General features: G+C 36.1%; 1 protein-coding gene across 2 annotated transcripts in view; it reads right to left on the bottom strand.

The window, feature by feature from the left end:
* Positions 1-387: 387 nt before the first annotated feature.
* Positions 388-16,954, bottom strand: part of LOC108717407 (nesprin-1-like) — a 38,764-nt gene continuing 22,197 nt past the window's right edge. For both annotated transcript variants that reach the window (XM_041564429.1, XM_041564430.1), the window contains 4 exons: positions 14,203-14,415; positions 12,952-13,044; positions 10,628-10,686; positions 388-749 (listed from right to left, as the gene is read on the bottom strand). In XM_041564429.1, the coding sequence (XP_041420363.1) occupies positions 497-749; positions 10,628-10,686; positions 12,952-13,044; positions 14,203-14,415 (618 nt within the window). In that variant the 3' untranslated portion in view covers positions 388-496. The remainder of the gene's footprint in view (positions 750-10,627; positions 10,687-12,951; positions 13,045-14,202; positions 14,416-16,954) is intronic.

Here is a 16,954-nt window from a genome sequence, read left to right as displayed (position 1 = left end):
ATATTTATCAAGGGTTGAATTTCGAATTGAAAAAACTTTGAGATTCGAATTTAAAAAGACCAAACGAAATTAAGTCAAAGGTTTTTTTTGGTCAAATAGGTCCATTTTTTCATCGAATAGGTCCGTATTTGGCCGAAATTGATTTGTACGAATTGAAGGAATAGCGCATTCAATCTAATTTGATTCAAAGTTTTTCCTAAAAAAGCCTTCGATTTTTCAAAGTCCACCAGCTGACTCCAAATGGGTTCTAGGAGGTCCCCCATAGGCTTAAACAGCGAATGGTCGAAATTTAATTTTTAAAGAGACAGTACATGATAAATTTCGATATTCAAATTTTTTTCAAATTCAAATAAAATTTGGACTATTCCCTAGTCGAAGTACACAAAAAAATAGCTCGAAATTCTATTTTTTTTCATAAGAAAATTCACCTCGACCTTTGATAAATTTGCCCCTAACTGTTTCTGAGTGTTTTCAGTGTCCGTATTAAGGAAAAATGTCATATAGGAGGTGGTCCGTTGGTATAATGGAGCATTGGGTGAAAAGAATGTGCAAAATTGTTTGAGAGAGTGCAGCTGTAATCTTCTACTGTCATTGGCACCAGGCAGGCAAGCCCAATTAACAACAGTAGGAGAAGCTGAAGTAACAGAGCAGCTCGAAACACCCGTAGGAGAAAGGGCTGGTGTCGTTGAGCCACGTTGGCCTCAGAATAGTAGGAACTTGAGCCATCTTCTTTGGATCTGATAGATAAACTGGAGAAAATAAATGTCAGGAAAGGAAATAATTTGTCAATATATTGTTAATATCATTTCTATATCTTTTTTTTGTCTGTGCCACTTGTATTGTAAAGTTACATTTTATTTTGCAAATACAGCATACAAACCTACAGTATGATAATTAGAAGGAACTTTCATGATGTGCCATACATATTAATGGCTGTCACTGTTTAGTCAGTATCAGTATATTACCAGCAGCCAACTTATTCATTTCAATGTAAGATTTATTTTCATAGCTAACACTGAATTTTGGACAGTATGCGACTGATTTATCAATGTCCGATTTCAAAGTCTATCACAATTTGAGCTTTATTTGAGCTAAGACTCACAAATCTGAATCAGAATTTCAAAACTCGAATTTGCCATTGGCATCTTCTAGAAGTTCAAATTGTAGGGGAGTTTTTTGGAGATAAAACTCACAAATTCAAACCAGAATGTTAAAAACCCGAATTTTAGAGATTTATCAAGCACAAAAAGTTCAAATTTAAAAAATTAGCCATCTTCAAGCTGTAAGTTCATGTAGAAGTCATCCAAGACAAAATGTAAGCCTTTTTTCCCATTCAAGATTTTCTAATTTTCTTTTGTAGACACAACTGATTTTTATTTAATTTGATAGAGTTGTATAGGCTCAAATTTTTTAATAAATAAGCAAGCATTTGAATCTGGTTGAGTTTTAAGTTTATTCGATTTAAGAAAAAAAATCTAAAATTCAGAAAATTTGAATTTTGTTAAACAGGCCTCCATATGTATGGAGATCTCAGAATGGTTTAGTTCTTCCTCGCCAAAGCAGCAGAGCTCACATTGCAGCCCCAATAAAATCCCTTGATTTAGGGGCAGATTTACTAAGGTTCAAGTGAATTTTTGATATTAAAAAAGTTCGAATTTCGAAGTAATTTTTTGGATACTTCAACCATCGAATAGGCTACTACGACTTTGACTTCGAATTCGATTCGAAGTAAAATCGCTCGAATATTCGACCATTCGATAATCTAAGTACTGTCTCTTTAAAAAAACTTCGACTTCAATACTTCGCCAAATTAAGCCTGCCAAAGTGCTATGTTAGCCTATAGGGACCTTCTAGACCATTAGTCTTTACACATCAAAGAAAATCGTTGCCAAAAAAATCGGTCGGAACGTTCGATTCGAACAATTTAATCGGTCGATCGAATGATTTTACTTCAATCGTACGATGGCCAAATTCGGTGGAAAAAGTATTTAAATTCAAGGATCGAATTTCGAAGTATTTATCACCTTGAAATTCGACCCTTGATAAATCTGCCCCCTAATCTAGTAAGAGTGCTTTTAGATTTACAAAATGGTTTTACGTAGTTTGTCATAAAAATCTTTTAAACACTCTGTGCCCTACGTTATTTTGAACATTTCAGGAAAAATACCAATATACAGTTTTATTTTAGGAGGAAAATGATATGAATTCTGCAAATCACAGGATATTGTATGGCTCATTTGTCTGCAGGGGGCAAATTTGCAACTGGTCAGTAATCCATAGCAACGAGCAATTAGCTTTATTCATGCAAAGAAAAAAGGTGATTGTTGCCAGAATTTACTGCCCAGTGATAAATGAGCCCAGTTTTAAATGGTTCAGTTATAATTTATGAAGCAGTATAAGTATGCTGAATTTCTCAAAATAAATTGTGCATAGCAGAGTTGATGTTGCACTGAATCGGTATTTAGTGTGTATTATCTGACAGAATCTGTATATGCACATACAAACGTTATATGCTGAAGTCTTGCTCATAAAGGGAATATTGATTTAGGGGCAGATTTATTAAGGGAGTTTTTTTGAACTCTCATAACTTCAAAATTCTAATAAAAAAAGACAAACCAAAATTTATTAAAAAAAATAAAATAACCTTTTTCTGCGGGTGAATAGGCTGTATTCGATCGTTCAAATCGAAGTAAGATCAAATTTGTTTCAAAGTGTTTTCAAATAAAAAATTTGATTTTTCAAAGTCCACCAATGGACTCCATATTGGTTCTAGGAGGCTAAAACAGCAGTTCGGCAGGTTTTAGATGGTGAATAGTCAAAGTCGAAGTTTAAAGAGACAGTACAAGATAAATTTCGGTATTCGAATTTTAGAACTTTTTTCAAATTTCGAATCGAATTTGGACTAATCCCTAGTTGAAGTACACAAAAATAGCTCAAAATATGAATTTTTTTACTTGGAATTTTTATTTTGACTCTTGATAAATCTGCTCCTTAAAATCTATTCTTACCTTATGCAAACAGCAAACTCTTCACACACACACACACAAAAAGACAACCGTTTCTATACACTATTTGCCTCTACACCTGACCTATCTCCACAGTAGACACAGGGACGATACAACATTCTAGAGTCGCAGCCACAAAAGCACATTTAGGCATTAACTAATAATTCAGTGATTCAGAGCAATATTTTCCTTCTATCTATATAGAAATTAGTATCAAATTCGTAAAGTTATGTGTAACAGCAGAGAGGGTTTCTTAATGAAACTACCTTCTACACAGACATTACATAGAACTGTTCATCTGGATCAAATAAGAACAAAAGGGAACACACAGTGCCTAGACACTTATTAAGCCTGTCAGACAAGCACATCTCTGTCTGCAATACATGATAAGTCCAGGCTGCAATACAGCAATACAGAGAGGACAGGGGTTATCTACAAATATACAGTGGGCCCCTGGTCAAAGGTTTTTAGGTGGGCCCCTGGTGTCCCAGTCTGACACGGCTTTCCATGCTGGTGGATATGCTTACTAGAGCATTGGTCACTACAGGTATGACAGCCAGAAGCTCCACATTAGAAGATGACCATTTCCCATAGACTCCAATTTAACTAAATAATCCACATCCATGATTTCTTTTTTCTCTTTAGTAATAAAACAGTACATTGTATCTGATCCTATCTAAGATATTATTAATCCTTATTGGAGACAAAATAACCCTGTTGGGTGTATTTAATGTTTAAATGCTATTTTAGTAGACTCAAGGTATGCTGATACAAATTACAGACCCTTATCTGGAAAACCCAAGATCTCAAGCATTGTGGATAACATGTTTTATACCCATACAATATTATAATGTACCATAAGTGCTCTGACTGATGTATGGCCAGACACTGATCAAAGTGCATGAAAAATGTGTGGTTTTGTGTCTATTCTTGTAGCACCTTGGCATAATATTTTTTTGGCAAGTTTGGACTATGCTGGTGGAAGGTTTCCTCAAACTATCCAAAAATGCTATTGGATAGTTTTAGAGCAGTTTAAATAGTTGATTTCACCAAACTAAGGGTATATTTTGCTCTGGAGTTTTAACCAATAGCAACCAGCAATGACATTTTTTAAAGGAATTCATCATGGTCATCATATGTGTTCTTTTATGGCTGCTCTAAATTACAGTTCTAATTAATAGTACTCTATACAGCTATGAGAACTGTTATCCAGAATGCTTGGAACCTGTGGTTTGCTGGATAAGGGATCTTTCCATAATTTGAATCTTCATGCCTTAAATCTTCTAAAAATCATTTAAATATCAAAATGCCCAAAAGCACTGTTTGCCTCCAAAAATGGTTCATTATGTTAGTTGGGATGATGTTCAAGGTACAGCCTTTTACATACCTGTATTAAATTTGGGCAATAATGCCAACATAAATTCTATTAACAACTTTTACTACAGTTTAATTATCTATTTCCAGTTTATTTATTAATACACCACTGCTGGTTAAGTATCTGGCCAATATTAAAAGTCTGGGTATGTATACACCAAACTGTCAGTTACATAAGAGTGTAATGTTGCCGGCAAACACCTACTAAAGCTATAGGTTTAGTTCTTAAAGATATTCTATCAAAAATCCTCTATAACAGTTCAACAGTTCATGTATTTATTTTCTTCTTTTTTTTTATATGAAAATTTTCAAAGTTCATTTAAAGACACAAGTAAACACTCCTTTGGCCAGTCTGCCTGACCACTTTATTTCAAAATAAAAAGTGTGATTATCATTTTTAAGTTGAATACCCTGTAATAAATAAAGGTCATCTATAACCGTAAAAATGCTAAAGCACAGTTGGTGACTATGATTTAACACTGTAAATTACAGAAGGCAGACAAGGCTAGTCTGTGCTGATTGGTTATCCAGGCTGGAGCGCTTCTACTAAGGCTACTAAGGCTTACCATTTCAGTAAGTACTAAAACGACGAAGCACTTTATCAAATGGGTAATATTTATGCTTTGTAAATTTGGGTGAGGTGCTTAAAGCAATCTGCTTTGTTTCTTAAAGATTGTGTTTCAAGATTAGATTATAACCTGCTGGTAAGTGAAGTTATGAAGTTTAGCAATTTACTGAAAAGAGCATCTCATAAAGGTTGTTTTGCAATGCTTTATACTGATAAGCTGCACAGCAATAAAGAACACTTTTACATCATGCAGACTATTTCTGAAATGAAGGCACCTCCACCAAATGACCAATGGGGAAAATGCCAAAATGAATAATAAAATTAGTATGGGGTTGTATATTTTAACAATACACAACTAGCCACACTTTATAATGGCTGTTGTACTAGTTTATACTAGTCATACTCTATACCAGTGATCCCCAACCAGTAGCTCGCGAGCAACATGTTGCTCTCCAACCCCTTGGATGTTGCTCTCAGGGTCCTCAAAGGAGGTGCTTATTTTTGAATTCAGAGCTTGAAAGCAAGTTTTAATTGCATAAAAACAAAGTAATGTGCCAAGTAAAGCCTCTTGTAGGCTGCCAGTCCACATAGGGGCTACCAAATAGCCAATCACAGCCCTTATTTGGCACCCTAAGGGACTTTTTCATGCTTGTGTTGCTCCCCAACTCTTTTTACATTTGAATGTGGCTCACAGGTAAAAAAAGGTTGGGGACCACTGCTCTATACTATGCAGGTATGGTATCCATTATCCAGAAACCCATTATCCAGAAAGCTCTGAATTATGGAAAGGCCATCTTCCACGGACTCCTTTTTCAAAAAAAAAAAAATATATTTTTTTAAAAGTCGTCTATGGACTGGAGTCAAAACAATCCTATTGGGTTTAATTTTAGCAGACTTAAGGCATGAAGATCCAAATTATGGAAAGCTGCCTTATGCAAAAAGACACAGGTCCTGAGCATTCTGGATAACAGTTCCCACAACCTGTATTATAAGATATATTGGTGAGTGTGTCTTGTTACTTTCCATGAAATACATTGGATTTATCTGGAAGATACTATGAAAAAAATCAGGGCAGACAACATGATTGTAATCAAAATGTCTTCTAATAGCCATATGTCTTTCTGGGAAACGATTTATAGTCTTAAAGCTAGCTATACACAGGCCAACTTTGACAACAACTGACAACTCATCTACTCCAGACTAAGGCAGTAGTTTCTTGGTTCATGTATGAGTATAAAAATCTTGTTTCAGATGAGATAGATATTTATAGAGTAGGGTTTAAAAATACCATTGGTCCTCTACTGATGAGTCTGCACTACTGTCATCTGCTCATTGACCAGGGGACAAAATGATTAAATTGGTCAGATTTTACCCACCATCTTGGTGGCAAAATTGGGCAAAAATCCACTTATTTGGTAACCTCACCAAACATGTAGATCTTTTCATGTACAGCAACCTAATTTTAATATAGATATACAGTATCAAAAAAGTATCTGTCTTTTTAGGGCCTCTCCTATTTACCTTCCAAGGATAAGTGGGTAAATGGGACCCCAGTAACCAGAAAAGTTTAAATTCCAAACAGGAGAACTGCAGAACAAAATTGTAAATGATTCAAGAACCACAAGAATAAAAACAAACTGAATAACCATAGAATACCATACAACTAATCACAACATATAGATATGAGCATCAACACAACTGGGGAAATCAACTCAATTAAAAAAAAAAACTATAAAACTTTTCCTAAATTATGCCCAAAAAGTTAATGTTTTCCTACTTACATTCTGAAGTAGAAATCACACAACCAACAAACCACGCAATAAATGTACTTAAGTATTAAAAATAGCCAGGAAACCCTCCTTATTTATATTTGTCTGTTCTTAAATCTTTAGTTTTTTAGAGGCTACTGATCCAGTGCAAGATCAAACACAGCATACTATGATCAGAAGCATTTCCAATAATAAGGAACACAGTGACAGCCTGTACTGTTTTATCAGTTACTGCCGCAGCTGACATCAAACGCAACCTGTCTGGCTTGTGCTTTTGATTAAGTTCTCTATTCAATTGAAGTTCGTTTGTATTCCATGCTTGTCTGAATGACAAATTAAATATTGTGCAGTACTGCGAAATGATGTGTTAATCAACAGTGCTGGTGGAAAGAAAGGATGCTGCTGCAATGTTATTAGAGAGTGGACCTTGCTGAAAGCTGCAAAGCTGTTAAGACTGGATGTTTAGCAGTGCGAAAGATGAGCTGAAAAGGCGGTGATAGCTCAATGCTTTTATTTCCATGTTGGTCTCAATCAAACATGCTCAAATACATGTCACTAAACCTGCTGGTTACCAAATTAACTTTAATATGCTGAAAAGAATTGATTGAGGGGCAACCTGTTGCAGAAATAAAATTCTAAATATCCCCCCCCCCCGGCGCTAAAACCAGAATCAACCATTTTTCCTTTCTGTCTTAAAATCTTAATGTAGTCTACTATAGGTATTAAGATGATGCCAAATAAGTTGAAAAACATAACCAAACCTAATGTTTTGGCATACTTCAGTGTTCCACCCATTTGAATTCTTTCAGTGTTACTAAGCCAACCTCTAGAGTACCTGCCTTTATGGGATATGATCTGAAGACATATAATGTAAAAGTACTGGCCCATTAAACTGTCCATAATATTAGTAAAAAATAAATGGAAAGCCAATACCTTGTCTGCTACAAACGGGTGAATCCCAAACTTTATTCCACGGTGCTCACAACACTTCAATGTTCAAACATTTCGGGACCGCATGGCCCTTCCTCAGTGACAATTAGCATAAGAGATTGTACAACTTTTATAGGCAAAACTAGTGTGACCCCTAGTGGTGGTCATCTCAAATGTACATATAAAAACATTAACCATTTAATAAACATATTGTTAAGAACATACATGTGTACATCATATTATATAATGCAAAATATGTGCTATTATTTTATCTTTGCCAATAAAGAATTCAAGTAAATAACTTTCTTGATCTCACAACGCATATAGAGTGAAAAAAAGAATCAGGAGGGTATGAGGGATGTTTCTACCTTATTTGAAAAGTGCGGAGTTCTACTTTGATGCTGCAAAACATGTTATCATATGCAGCATCAAAGTAGAACTCCGCGTTTTTCAAATAAGGTAGAAACATCCCTCATACCCTCCTGATTCTTTTTTTCAGTCATTGAGTAACTATTTTTAACTATTTTGTATTGATTGGATTTTATTGTATTTATTACAGGTGGAACATGAAGCACTTTACAAATATATGAAGCACTTTATATGCGTTGTCAGATCAAGATAGTTATTTACTTGAATTCTTTATTGGCAAAGATAAAATAATAGCACATATTTTGCATTATATAATATGATGTACACATGTATGTTATTAACAATATGTTTATTAAATGGTTAATGTTTTTATATGCACATTTGAGATGACCACCACTAGGGGTCACACTAGTTTTGCCTATAAAAGTTGTACAATCTCTTATGCTAATTGTCACTGAGGAAGGGCCATGCGGTCCCGAAACGTTTGAACATTGAAGTGTTGTGAGCACCATGGAATAAAGTTTGGGATTCACCCGTTTGTAGCAGACAAGGTATTGGCTTTCCATTGATTTTTGACTATTTCACTGGCGAGTGGCTAGGCCAGAGCCTCTACCCAATTCCCCTATCTGGACTTTAATGAACATCATATTAGTAAGGCAGCAAAAAGCTAGACATGCCTGGATGGGCCACAGCTATGCCATTTTCTTAGCCAGAATATTTTATCTTATGTCTTAGTTTAGATCAAATCCAAGTATGTTAGAGATTGAAGCAGTGGACTGGAGCAGTGTAGCCTTATGGCAGAACATTTTTTAAATTGTGAAAGTAGTAACCAGGTTTTTGACTCTGTAGCAGATATATCAAACTTTCTGTATGGTTTAGAGTTTGCTTCTAAACAGACTATGCAAAAAATATAATTCTAAAGTATTTATATTTATATTATTTATAATATTTGTATTTATTTTTCATGAACCAACAATAAAGAACACATGTTTTCTCTAGTCTCTGTGTTCAGGCTGTGAAAACATTCTCTTAAACTTAAGAATTCTCATTGACAATATAGTTGTCCCTAAAACTGGAATTACTGAGTATAACACCTAACAATCTCACGTGCAAGACTATTTGTTTTCTATATTTTTGCAGCAGCCTTAAAAGTATTATAATAAATGTAGTCTGGATTTGTGCTCAAGGGTTTGGGATCACAAGTTGTTTATATCAAAATATTACATGTGACCAGTACAGGCAGTATGACCGAATTGGTATATTGTAAACAACTTAGAGAACAAGCTGAAATACAATGGGGCACAGGGCACCCTAATATGTCAATAGTGTATCTATCACCTAACAAAGGTGTAGAGTTGGGGAATAGGCTAACAGAAAATGCGATTAAAGAACACAAAAATGTAAAAACAGAAGCGATTCCAAATTTCCCATAACATAAAGAAAAGAAATGCAAAAAGCTAAAGCTGCAAGTCTGCACTCTAGTGGTCAGAGAGATGTGTGCAGGAAATGGAAGCAGTCATGTTAGTAAAGATTAGTGAGGTTAGCAAGAAGAGATCACCACCTGATCACCAAACCCGAGAATAACCCTGATTATTTCTGACACTGAATAGAAGGAACAAAGTGAAGAGGCTGGTAGTCTACTCAGAGACCATGGGGCAAATTCACTAAAGCACGAAGCGCCTAACGCTAGCGGAAATTTGTCAGCGTGACGTCATTTTGTTACTTCGCCGATTTACTAAGGGGCGGTGGCGTAAAATCGCTAGCGAAGTGGACCTACTCTAGCGCTACTTCGCACCCTTACGCCAGGTGAAGTTGCGCTATGGCGAGGGGATGTAACTACGCTAATTAACTAACTTGCACATTTTACTGAACGTTACCTCTTGCGCCAGACTTGCCTTCGCCACCTCAGACCAGGTGAAGTAGATAGGGATTGAAATTTTTTCTAAGTCCCAAAAAATGCTGGCGTCTTCTTTTTTTAAGGGTGATAGGCTGAAAAAGATCGTAAATGTTTTTGGGGGTACCCTCCTTCCCCCCTACATTTCCTAACATATGGCACCTAAACAATACAGTGGGCACATGTATAGGGCAAAATAACAACTCTATTTAATTTTATGAAGTTTTCCTGGGCTTGTGTAGTGTAATGTATTTGCTGCCACATATACGTCCATTCAACTTTAACTTGGCGCCGTATGCAAATTAGGCATTGATAACGTAACTTCGCTTTGCTTGACGAATTAACGCTAGCGTAACTTCACTACCTTTCGCTTCCCTGAGCGCAACTTCGGATTTTAGCGTCGAAGTGCGGCGCTAGCAAAACTCTGCAGGCTAGTGAATTTGCCCCCATGTGTCTACTCCAATGAATAGAGTAGGTCCTAAATTTAACTGCAGTCTAGAAATAAAGGAGATAAAAATGTCAATCTTTAAAGTTTGCACAAAATAAATATCAGGCATCAGTAACTGTAAATGTATGTGGTAGAGGTAGAGTGTAGCGTTATTGTATTTTTAAAACATAACTGTGCATTGTGCTGATTTTGGATCTATCCAAAGTCACACAAAAAGGGTTATTTCTATCATCCCCTTTGTATTCTAGAATAGAATGCAGAATAAGGTACCTGCTAGGTGGGTTGTTGACAGAGGGTCCAGGATGTGAGACACTATATTTGCCCCGTCGCTGTTTGCAATGAACAGGGGGTAAAGAATGAAGAATATTCAGTCCAAGCAAATAAAGACAAGCTACTGATGAAAGAAAAAAAAATGACAAAAAAGTGCAGCAAAGGAAAATAAAAATCATATGAGGTGATCAATACCCAGGAGATAGGAAAACTGGCTTTTCAATGTTCAGGCTTAGCAATGAAGAGGTGTCACATGCTATGTTTTGTAATGAGTGTGATCACCTTTACAACAATTATAGTGATTTTGTTATTAAAACCATACAACACTCATTTTAATCACCATGCTTTTTATTCCATTTATTCCAAGACATATAAACTTCCCTTTGTCAAGAATGGAGATTTATGTCCCCTGAAATCTGTTTTCTTTTGATCACTGTTGTTTGGATACCAAGAGATAAATTAAGCACCCAAGCTGCAATAGGTACTTTTCTGTTCCTGTAATGCTATCAACATATTATATATGAAACATATATTGGAACGTCTTCATCTACCCAACGGTTAATAATCCAGGCCTGTATATTGCGAAGTATTAGTCACAAGAATGATAAAGATGACTGGTAATGGATTTTAAAAAACATAAGAAGAAATGCCTTTATGAATGATAATGATTGGAACACTGCGATCAAAGTTTATTAGGAGTCTATATGTTAATTTAGCTTCCCCAAAAAAACTGTATGACAGCTCCCAATTATACTGATAAATGCATGTTGATAATTAAGTATTCCCAGCAGGCCCAGAGTGTCAGCAACACTAACCATCTATGTATTGTCTATGGACTTCATGGATTGAGTAAACCCTGGGGTAGCTGACTTACAGTTAAAGGGGACCTGTCACCCAAAAATATTCCAAATCCTATTTTTTTCACATTTGTCAAGCAAAATAAACTTTAATTACACTATATAAATTATTTGAATCTTGTTTCCCTCAGTCTGGGAATTCATAATTATAGCAAGCAGGCAGGAGCCATTTTGTGGACACTGTTATTAAGACAAGCCTTGCATCATCTCAGAATCTTGTTTGTGCACCAGAATGGGGGACCTGATGTTCATCCTTATGCACTGGTTACACAATCAAGTGGTTAAGCTAGAGGGGGAATATGGGGAGAGCAGTGACATCTAGTAAGTACTGAATGGAAAGTGAAAGTAATTGCTTGCTTGGAGGGGCAGGCAATATTTGATTGACAGCTGAGATTTTTAAAAGAGTTTACAACAGCTATCAATGCTTTAATGAAAAAAAAGAATTTGGATTTCATGTTTAATTTGAAAAGGACTTTTATTATATAGCTTTTTATATCTGGGTGACAGGTCAGCTGTAAGCCAAAAGCCTGGCATTCACAGTCTAGAAATGCAAATATCTCAGAAACCACCAAAAATAGGCAGGGGAGCTGGTACCATGAGGCAAAGCGACAATCTTGCCTCAGACAGCGGGACTGCAAAAAGTTCCTCCGGGTAACTTTAAGAGAGTGGTAAGGAGGAAGTTTGCCCCAGGGCAGAGAAAATGAATATACGGTAAATAAGTATATCAAAAGTGCTCAGAGAAGCTCAACACTGATTTTAGATTTAGATTCCCTTTAAGCCCTGATGCAACCCGAACCTAACTGGCAGTTTCCTTCCTCATCATCTGTATTCCAAGGTGGTGCACTGTGCATAAGCTATTCTCAGAGCTTTTTCTGAACATGTATGTGCACATGGGTATTTATGGTCTTTCAAAGTATGAAACTGCACAGGAAAACTATAATGTTTATACATGTTACTGTTTTTCAATAATAATAATATCCCATATAGGTTTTTTCGAGATATGAATAATTATAAAATTGACCAACATGTGACTATAGAGACTGATCCAAAAACTAGAAGCGCCCTCTGAAAAGCCAGTTTTCCCTGACATTTTGCCACTAGGACCTACAGTGAATGAAGAGAGTCACACAGTTCATAGGTGTCAGAAATTACAGATGTTATTCGTCTAAGGTGCAAATGAAATTCAGTTCCACAACCACATAAAAAACGATTAAAACTATTGAGCAGAAGATGAAAATAATCTTGGCTTAATCAAAAAAGGAAGAGGTGTAATTTGTTTTGTTTTGCTTTACACATGCAAGGATGAAAATGTTGGGGGAGCTGGAGAAATTGAATGCTGCAATGTGTTTTTAGGACATTGGGACTTGTGAACTGCCTTTCCTGAGCCGGACCACGTGAAGGTTTTCCTATACCTAATTTTCTAAATTGCTCATTTAACTGATTGCCATGATACCAGGCCCATATTACCGTTCGCTCTCTGCTAGAAGTGCTTCTTCCAGAGACTGGACTAAGGGATCCAGAAGTGTCCAATTCATCTGCTGAAGACCATGAGGTCAATTCCTAGGTATTAAATGACATGTTTTAGTTTCTCTCACATTCTTAAAATCTGGGCACAACAGAAATTATGCTTTTATGTGAGTTTACCTCAGTTAGTACAATCAGGTCTACTCCCCACTAATTTATTTAACATTTTTTTTTCTAAATAGGCATTTAACTAAAAATGTTGCAGGATTTCTAGCCAAATTCTTTTTGAAAGGATTACTCTGAATGTAGTAAGGGAGTCCATGTTGGCCCCTTTCAACTGTTAAATTATACCCACTACATTGGTGATAGGATAAGGGAAAGTCAGAAAGGAACAAAACTCTTCTGCACACCACTTACTTGACTCTTTAGGGTGCAGTCACTTTCCTTCCCATTTCCAAGTCAAATAGTATACAACAACTTTGCATGGTATTGTGCTACATTTTATGCTAAAAATAAATGGATTAAAGGCATTTACTGGTTTGTAGATGTGCTTCTTCCATACAAAGTTGCTGGAAGGTAAGAAAGGCCCATTGCATATTCTCTGGTTCCTGGTGTAGAGCGCTCTAGAGGATCCCCATGGTTAGATTTTATCTTTGTGTTTGGTGTTACTTTTTGTTTTTACTTTTATGTAGACTCTAACCTGGAGCCATTTGGTTTAGCATACTAAGGTAGGATTAAATTAAGTCAATCCAAGTCCCAAATGCTTACTTTTTTTTTTAAAAAAAAGAAATCTACTTACCTGTATTTTAAGATTTAAAATTTGATATGAAGCTTTTTAGACTGCTAAAAAGGCAAAGTGACTTTTTTAGGGAGTAGTAAATACAGGTATAGGATCCCTTATCCAGAAACCCGATATCCAGAAAGCTCCGAATTACGGAATGGCCGTCTCCCATAAACTCCATTTTATCCAAATAATCCAAATTTTTAAAAATGATTTCCTTTTTCTCTGTAATAATAAAACAGTAGCTTGTACTTGATCCCAACTAAGATATAATTCATCCTTATTGGAAGCAAAACCAGCCTATTGGGTTTAAATGAATTTCTAGTAAACTTAAGGCATGAAGACCCAAATTACGGAAATATCCATTATCTAGAAAACCCCAGGTCCTGAGCATTCTGGATAACAGGTCCCATACCTGTACTGTAACTATAATGTATACAACGCATGACCTATATTGTATAGGCATGACTTACCAACTGATTGCTTGAGACAGCTGATATTTTCTTTATATCTTTGATGTGACGAGTTACTTCTTTTAAGAGGACCTTGAGGTGGTTACCAATGACATGCACCTTCTCTTTGGCTTCAAGGCAATCCTTACCCTCTGCATTCACCAGAAGCTGACAGGACATGTCTTGCAGTGATGCCACCTTCAGCTGAGACTCTAGCAACTCACGCTTCATTTGCTGTTACACAAGGAAAAGACCAGCATTTTTAAAAATAAAAAAATCAGATACAATATAACACAATGAAACATATAATGTAGAAATATATTTAATGGACTTAAATATAAGGGGGCATCCTGCCACAAAGAGCAGCACAAAACCCCCAAAACTTTCCTACTGTATATGTCCCTGTTCACAGGTTTAGTTTCCATCTACAAAATCCTATGGACAAAGTATTGCCCAACTGGGTACTTCCTGTTGTGTCTTCCATCCTTGTGATTGCTCTGGATATGTGCAGAAAAGCACATTTTCCCCAAATGTGTGCTTATAACTGGCACCAGATACAGAAATCTACATGGGATAAGTAGACACAGAGGGTTGCTGTTTATGGAAAAGGCATTTAGCAGTTCTGTGAACTGACAGAACACACACAAATATGTTTTTATGGGTTTAATGAGCATAGCAATGCCATTGAGTCAGTTGCTGGCATGTGACTGTGGTTAGTCAATAAAAAATCCAAACATTTAAATTCTTCAGAGGAAACAATTAGTATCAATATTAAGCTCAAATATGTATTTTTAATTAATTAAGACCACATAACATACTATTATTTCTCTTTAAAATCCAACATTTAATAGTGAAATCAAAGTTTTGCCAAAGTATTTAGAGAACACTCAGGACATCTGATTAAAACAATATGATAGTATAATAAATAAAGGACCTCCATTTGCAGAGACAGGCACATTTATAGTTACATGTGGTCATATGAAAATGAATAATAAAGGTTTTAGCAAGTGGAGAAACATGAGGTGACTGGACAAGATTCAGTGGTGCTGTAAAGGTCTCAGGTTCCCTGGTCACAAAAAGTAAGTCCCTGTGAAATTTAAAACATTCTAAAATGTTCAAGAATGTTTGCTATTGATTTAAACTCTTGGCCAAATGATTTCCACAAATATAAGAGCAAAATAAGGACTGGAATGATGAAGCTCAGAAAACTTCTTTGTATTATATATTATATAGTGAATAAAGTACCCCCTCTTGTAAAATATAAGGATATTATAAGTTACCGAGGTGTTTCATGACCATATAAAAACACGAGGCCGAAGGCCGAGTGTTTTTATACAGGTCATGAAACTCCGAGGTAATTTCTAATATCCTCATATTTTACAACTGGGGGTACTTTATTTATTATAATACACACATTTCAGCAAGTCATGTGACAGAAATGACATCAGAAATCACCGTTTATAACTGATGACATCAGAACTCACCGTTTATAAGGATATAATTTACAGGATATTCATGGCTTTTGTGTATTATACTAGATATAAGGGCACAGGACCTCAATCAGACCCATGCATTCAAAACAGTGCCTGATTGGTCAGCCTGTCATACCTTACAGTGCGGCTTCTGACTGTTGTACATTGATAGTGATTTTCACAACTACCATGGATATGTTAAAAGTTTTAAGCCAAGCAGTTTCTATTTTTGTGGTGCTTGGAGCAAAAGCCATGCCAGTTTACATGCAGTACAGAAGCTCTGAGGGTCAGCGTGAATACTGACTGCAAGCCAATTATGAATGCTATCTGTGCAAATAATATCTGATCCATGTTCAGAGTGCAAGGTCCATGTGCTATTTGCTGTTTTCAGCATAAACCTCCAGGTCAGGGCTTGAGCATGCTCAGTTTGCTCCTCTCCCCCTCCCTCCTCCCATCCCCGCTGTAATCTGAGCTCAGAGCTGTAAGTGAGCAGGGAGAGACTCAGGCAGGAAGGGATGCCACACCAAGCTTATATGGCAGCTTCTATCCTAAACAAACAGAGACAGTGTCTAGAGCTGTTTACTCGAGTATGGTAAAGAATTCTGAGGAATAAATATAGTGTTATAGCTTGCACTATTGTGGCTAATCTGTTGGCAATAAACTGTCTTGGAGCTTTCCTTCTCCTTTAAGGATGGACAGATTTTTGTTCAGTTTTAAAAATAAAAACTGGGTAAATAGATAGGCTGTGCACAATAAAAAATGTTTCTAATATAATTAGTTAGCCAAAAGATTAAACATACAGCTCAGATTCAAAAGCAAACAGTTATGACCCATGTGACCCACCCTCAAGTCACTGATTGGTTACTGCTTGGTAACCAATCGGGTTTCCTTCTCCTTTAATATATAAAGGCTGGAGTGACTTGATGTGTAACATAATAGCCAGAACTACTACTCTCTTGGTTTCAAATGATTGGTTTCCAGGCAGTAACCAATCAGTGACTTGAGGGTGGGTCACATGGGTCATAACTGTTTGCTTTTGAATCTGAGCTGTATGTTAAGGGTGAATTGCAAAATCACTGAACATTTAAGTCCCATGCCCCCTCCCCTTAAAGGGGAACTATTGTGAAAATGAAAATTGAATATAAGCTTCATCATACTGAAATAAGAAACTTTCTAAATACAATAAAAAACTGTTCTGTACTGTTTCTGAAAGAATCAAGCTTATATTCACTATCCCTCTCTTAGCATCTGTTTCTCTTCATTCTCTCTTCATGCAGCAGTTGGGTGTCTGATGAATGGTC

The sequence above is a fragment of the Xenopus laevis genome, chromosome 5S, assembly GCF_017654675.1.
Source record: "Xenopus laevis strain J_2021 chromosome 5S, Xenopus_laevis_v10.1, whole genome shotgun sequence".
NCBI lineage: Eukaryota > Metazoa > Chordata > Amphibia > Anura > Pipidae > Xenopus > Xenopus laevis.
The sequence above is the reverse complement of the archived record's forward strand: the minus strand, read 5'-3'. Positions and strand labels throughout refer to the sequence as shown.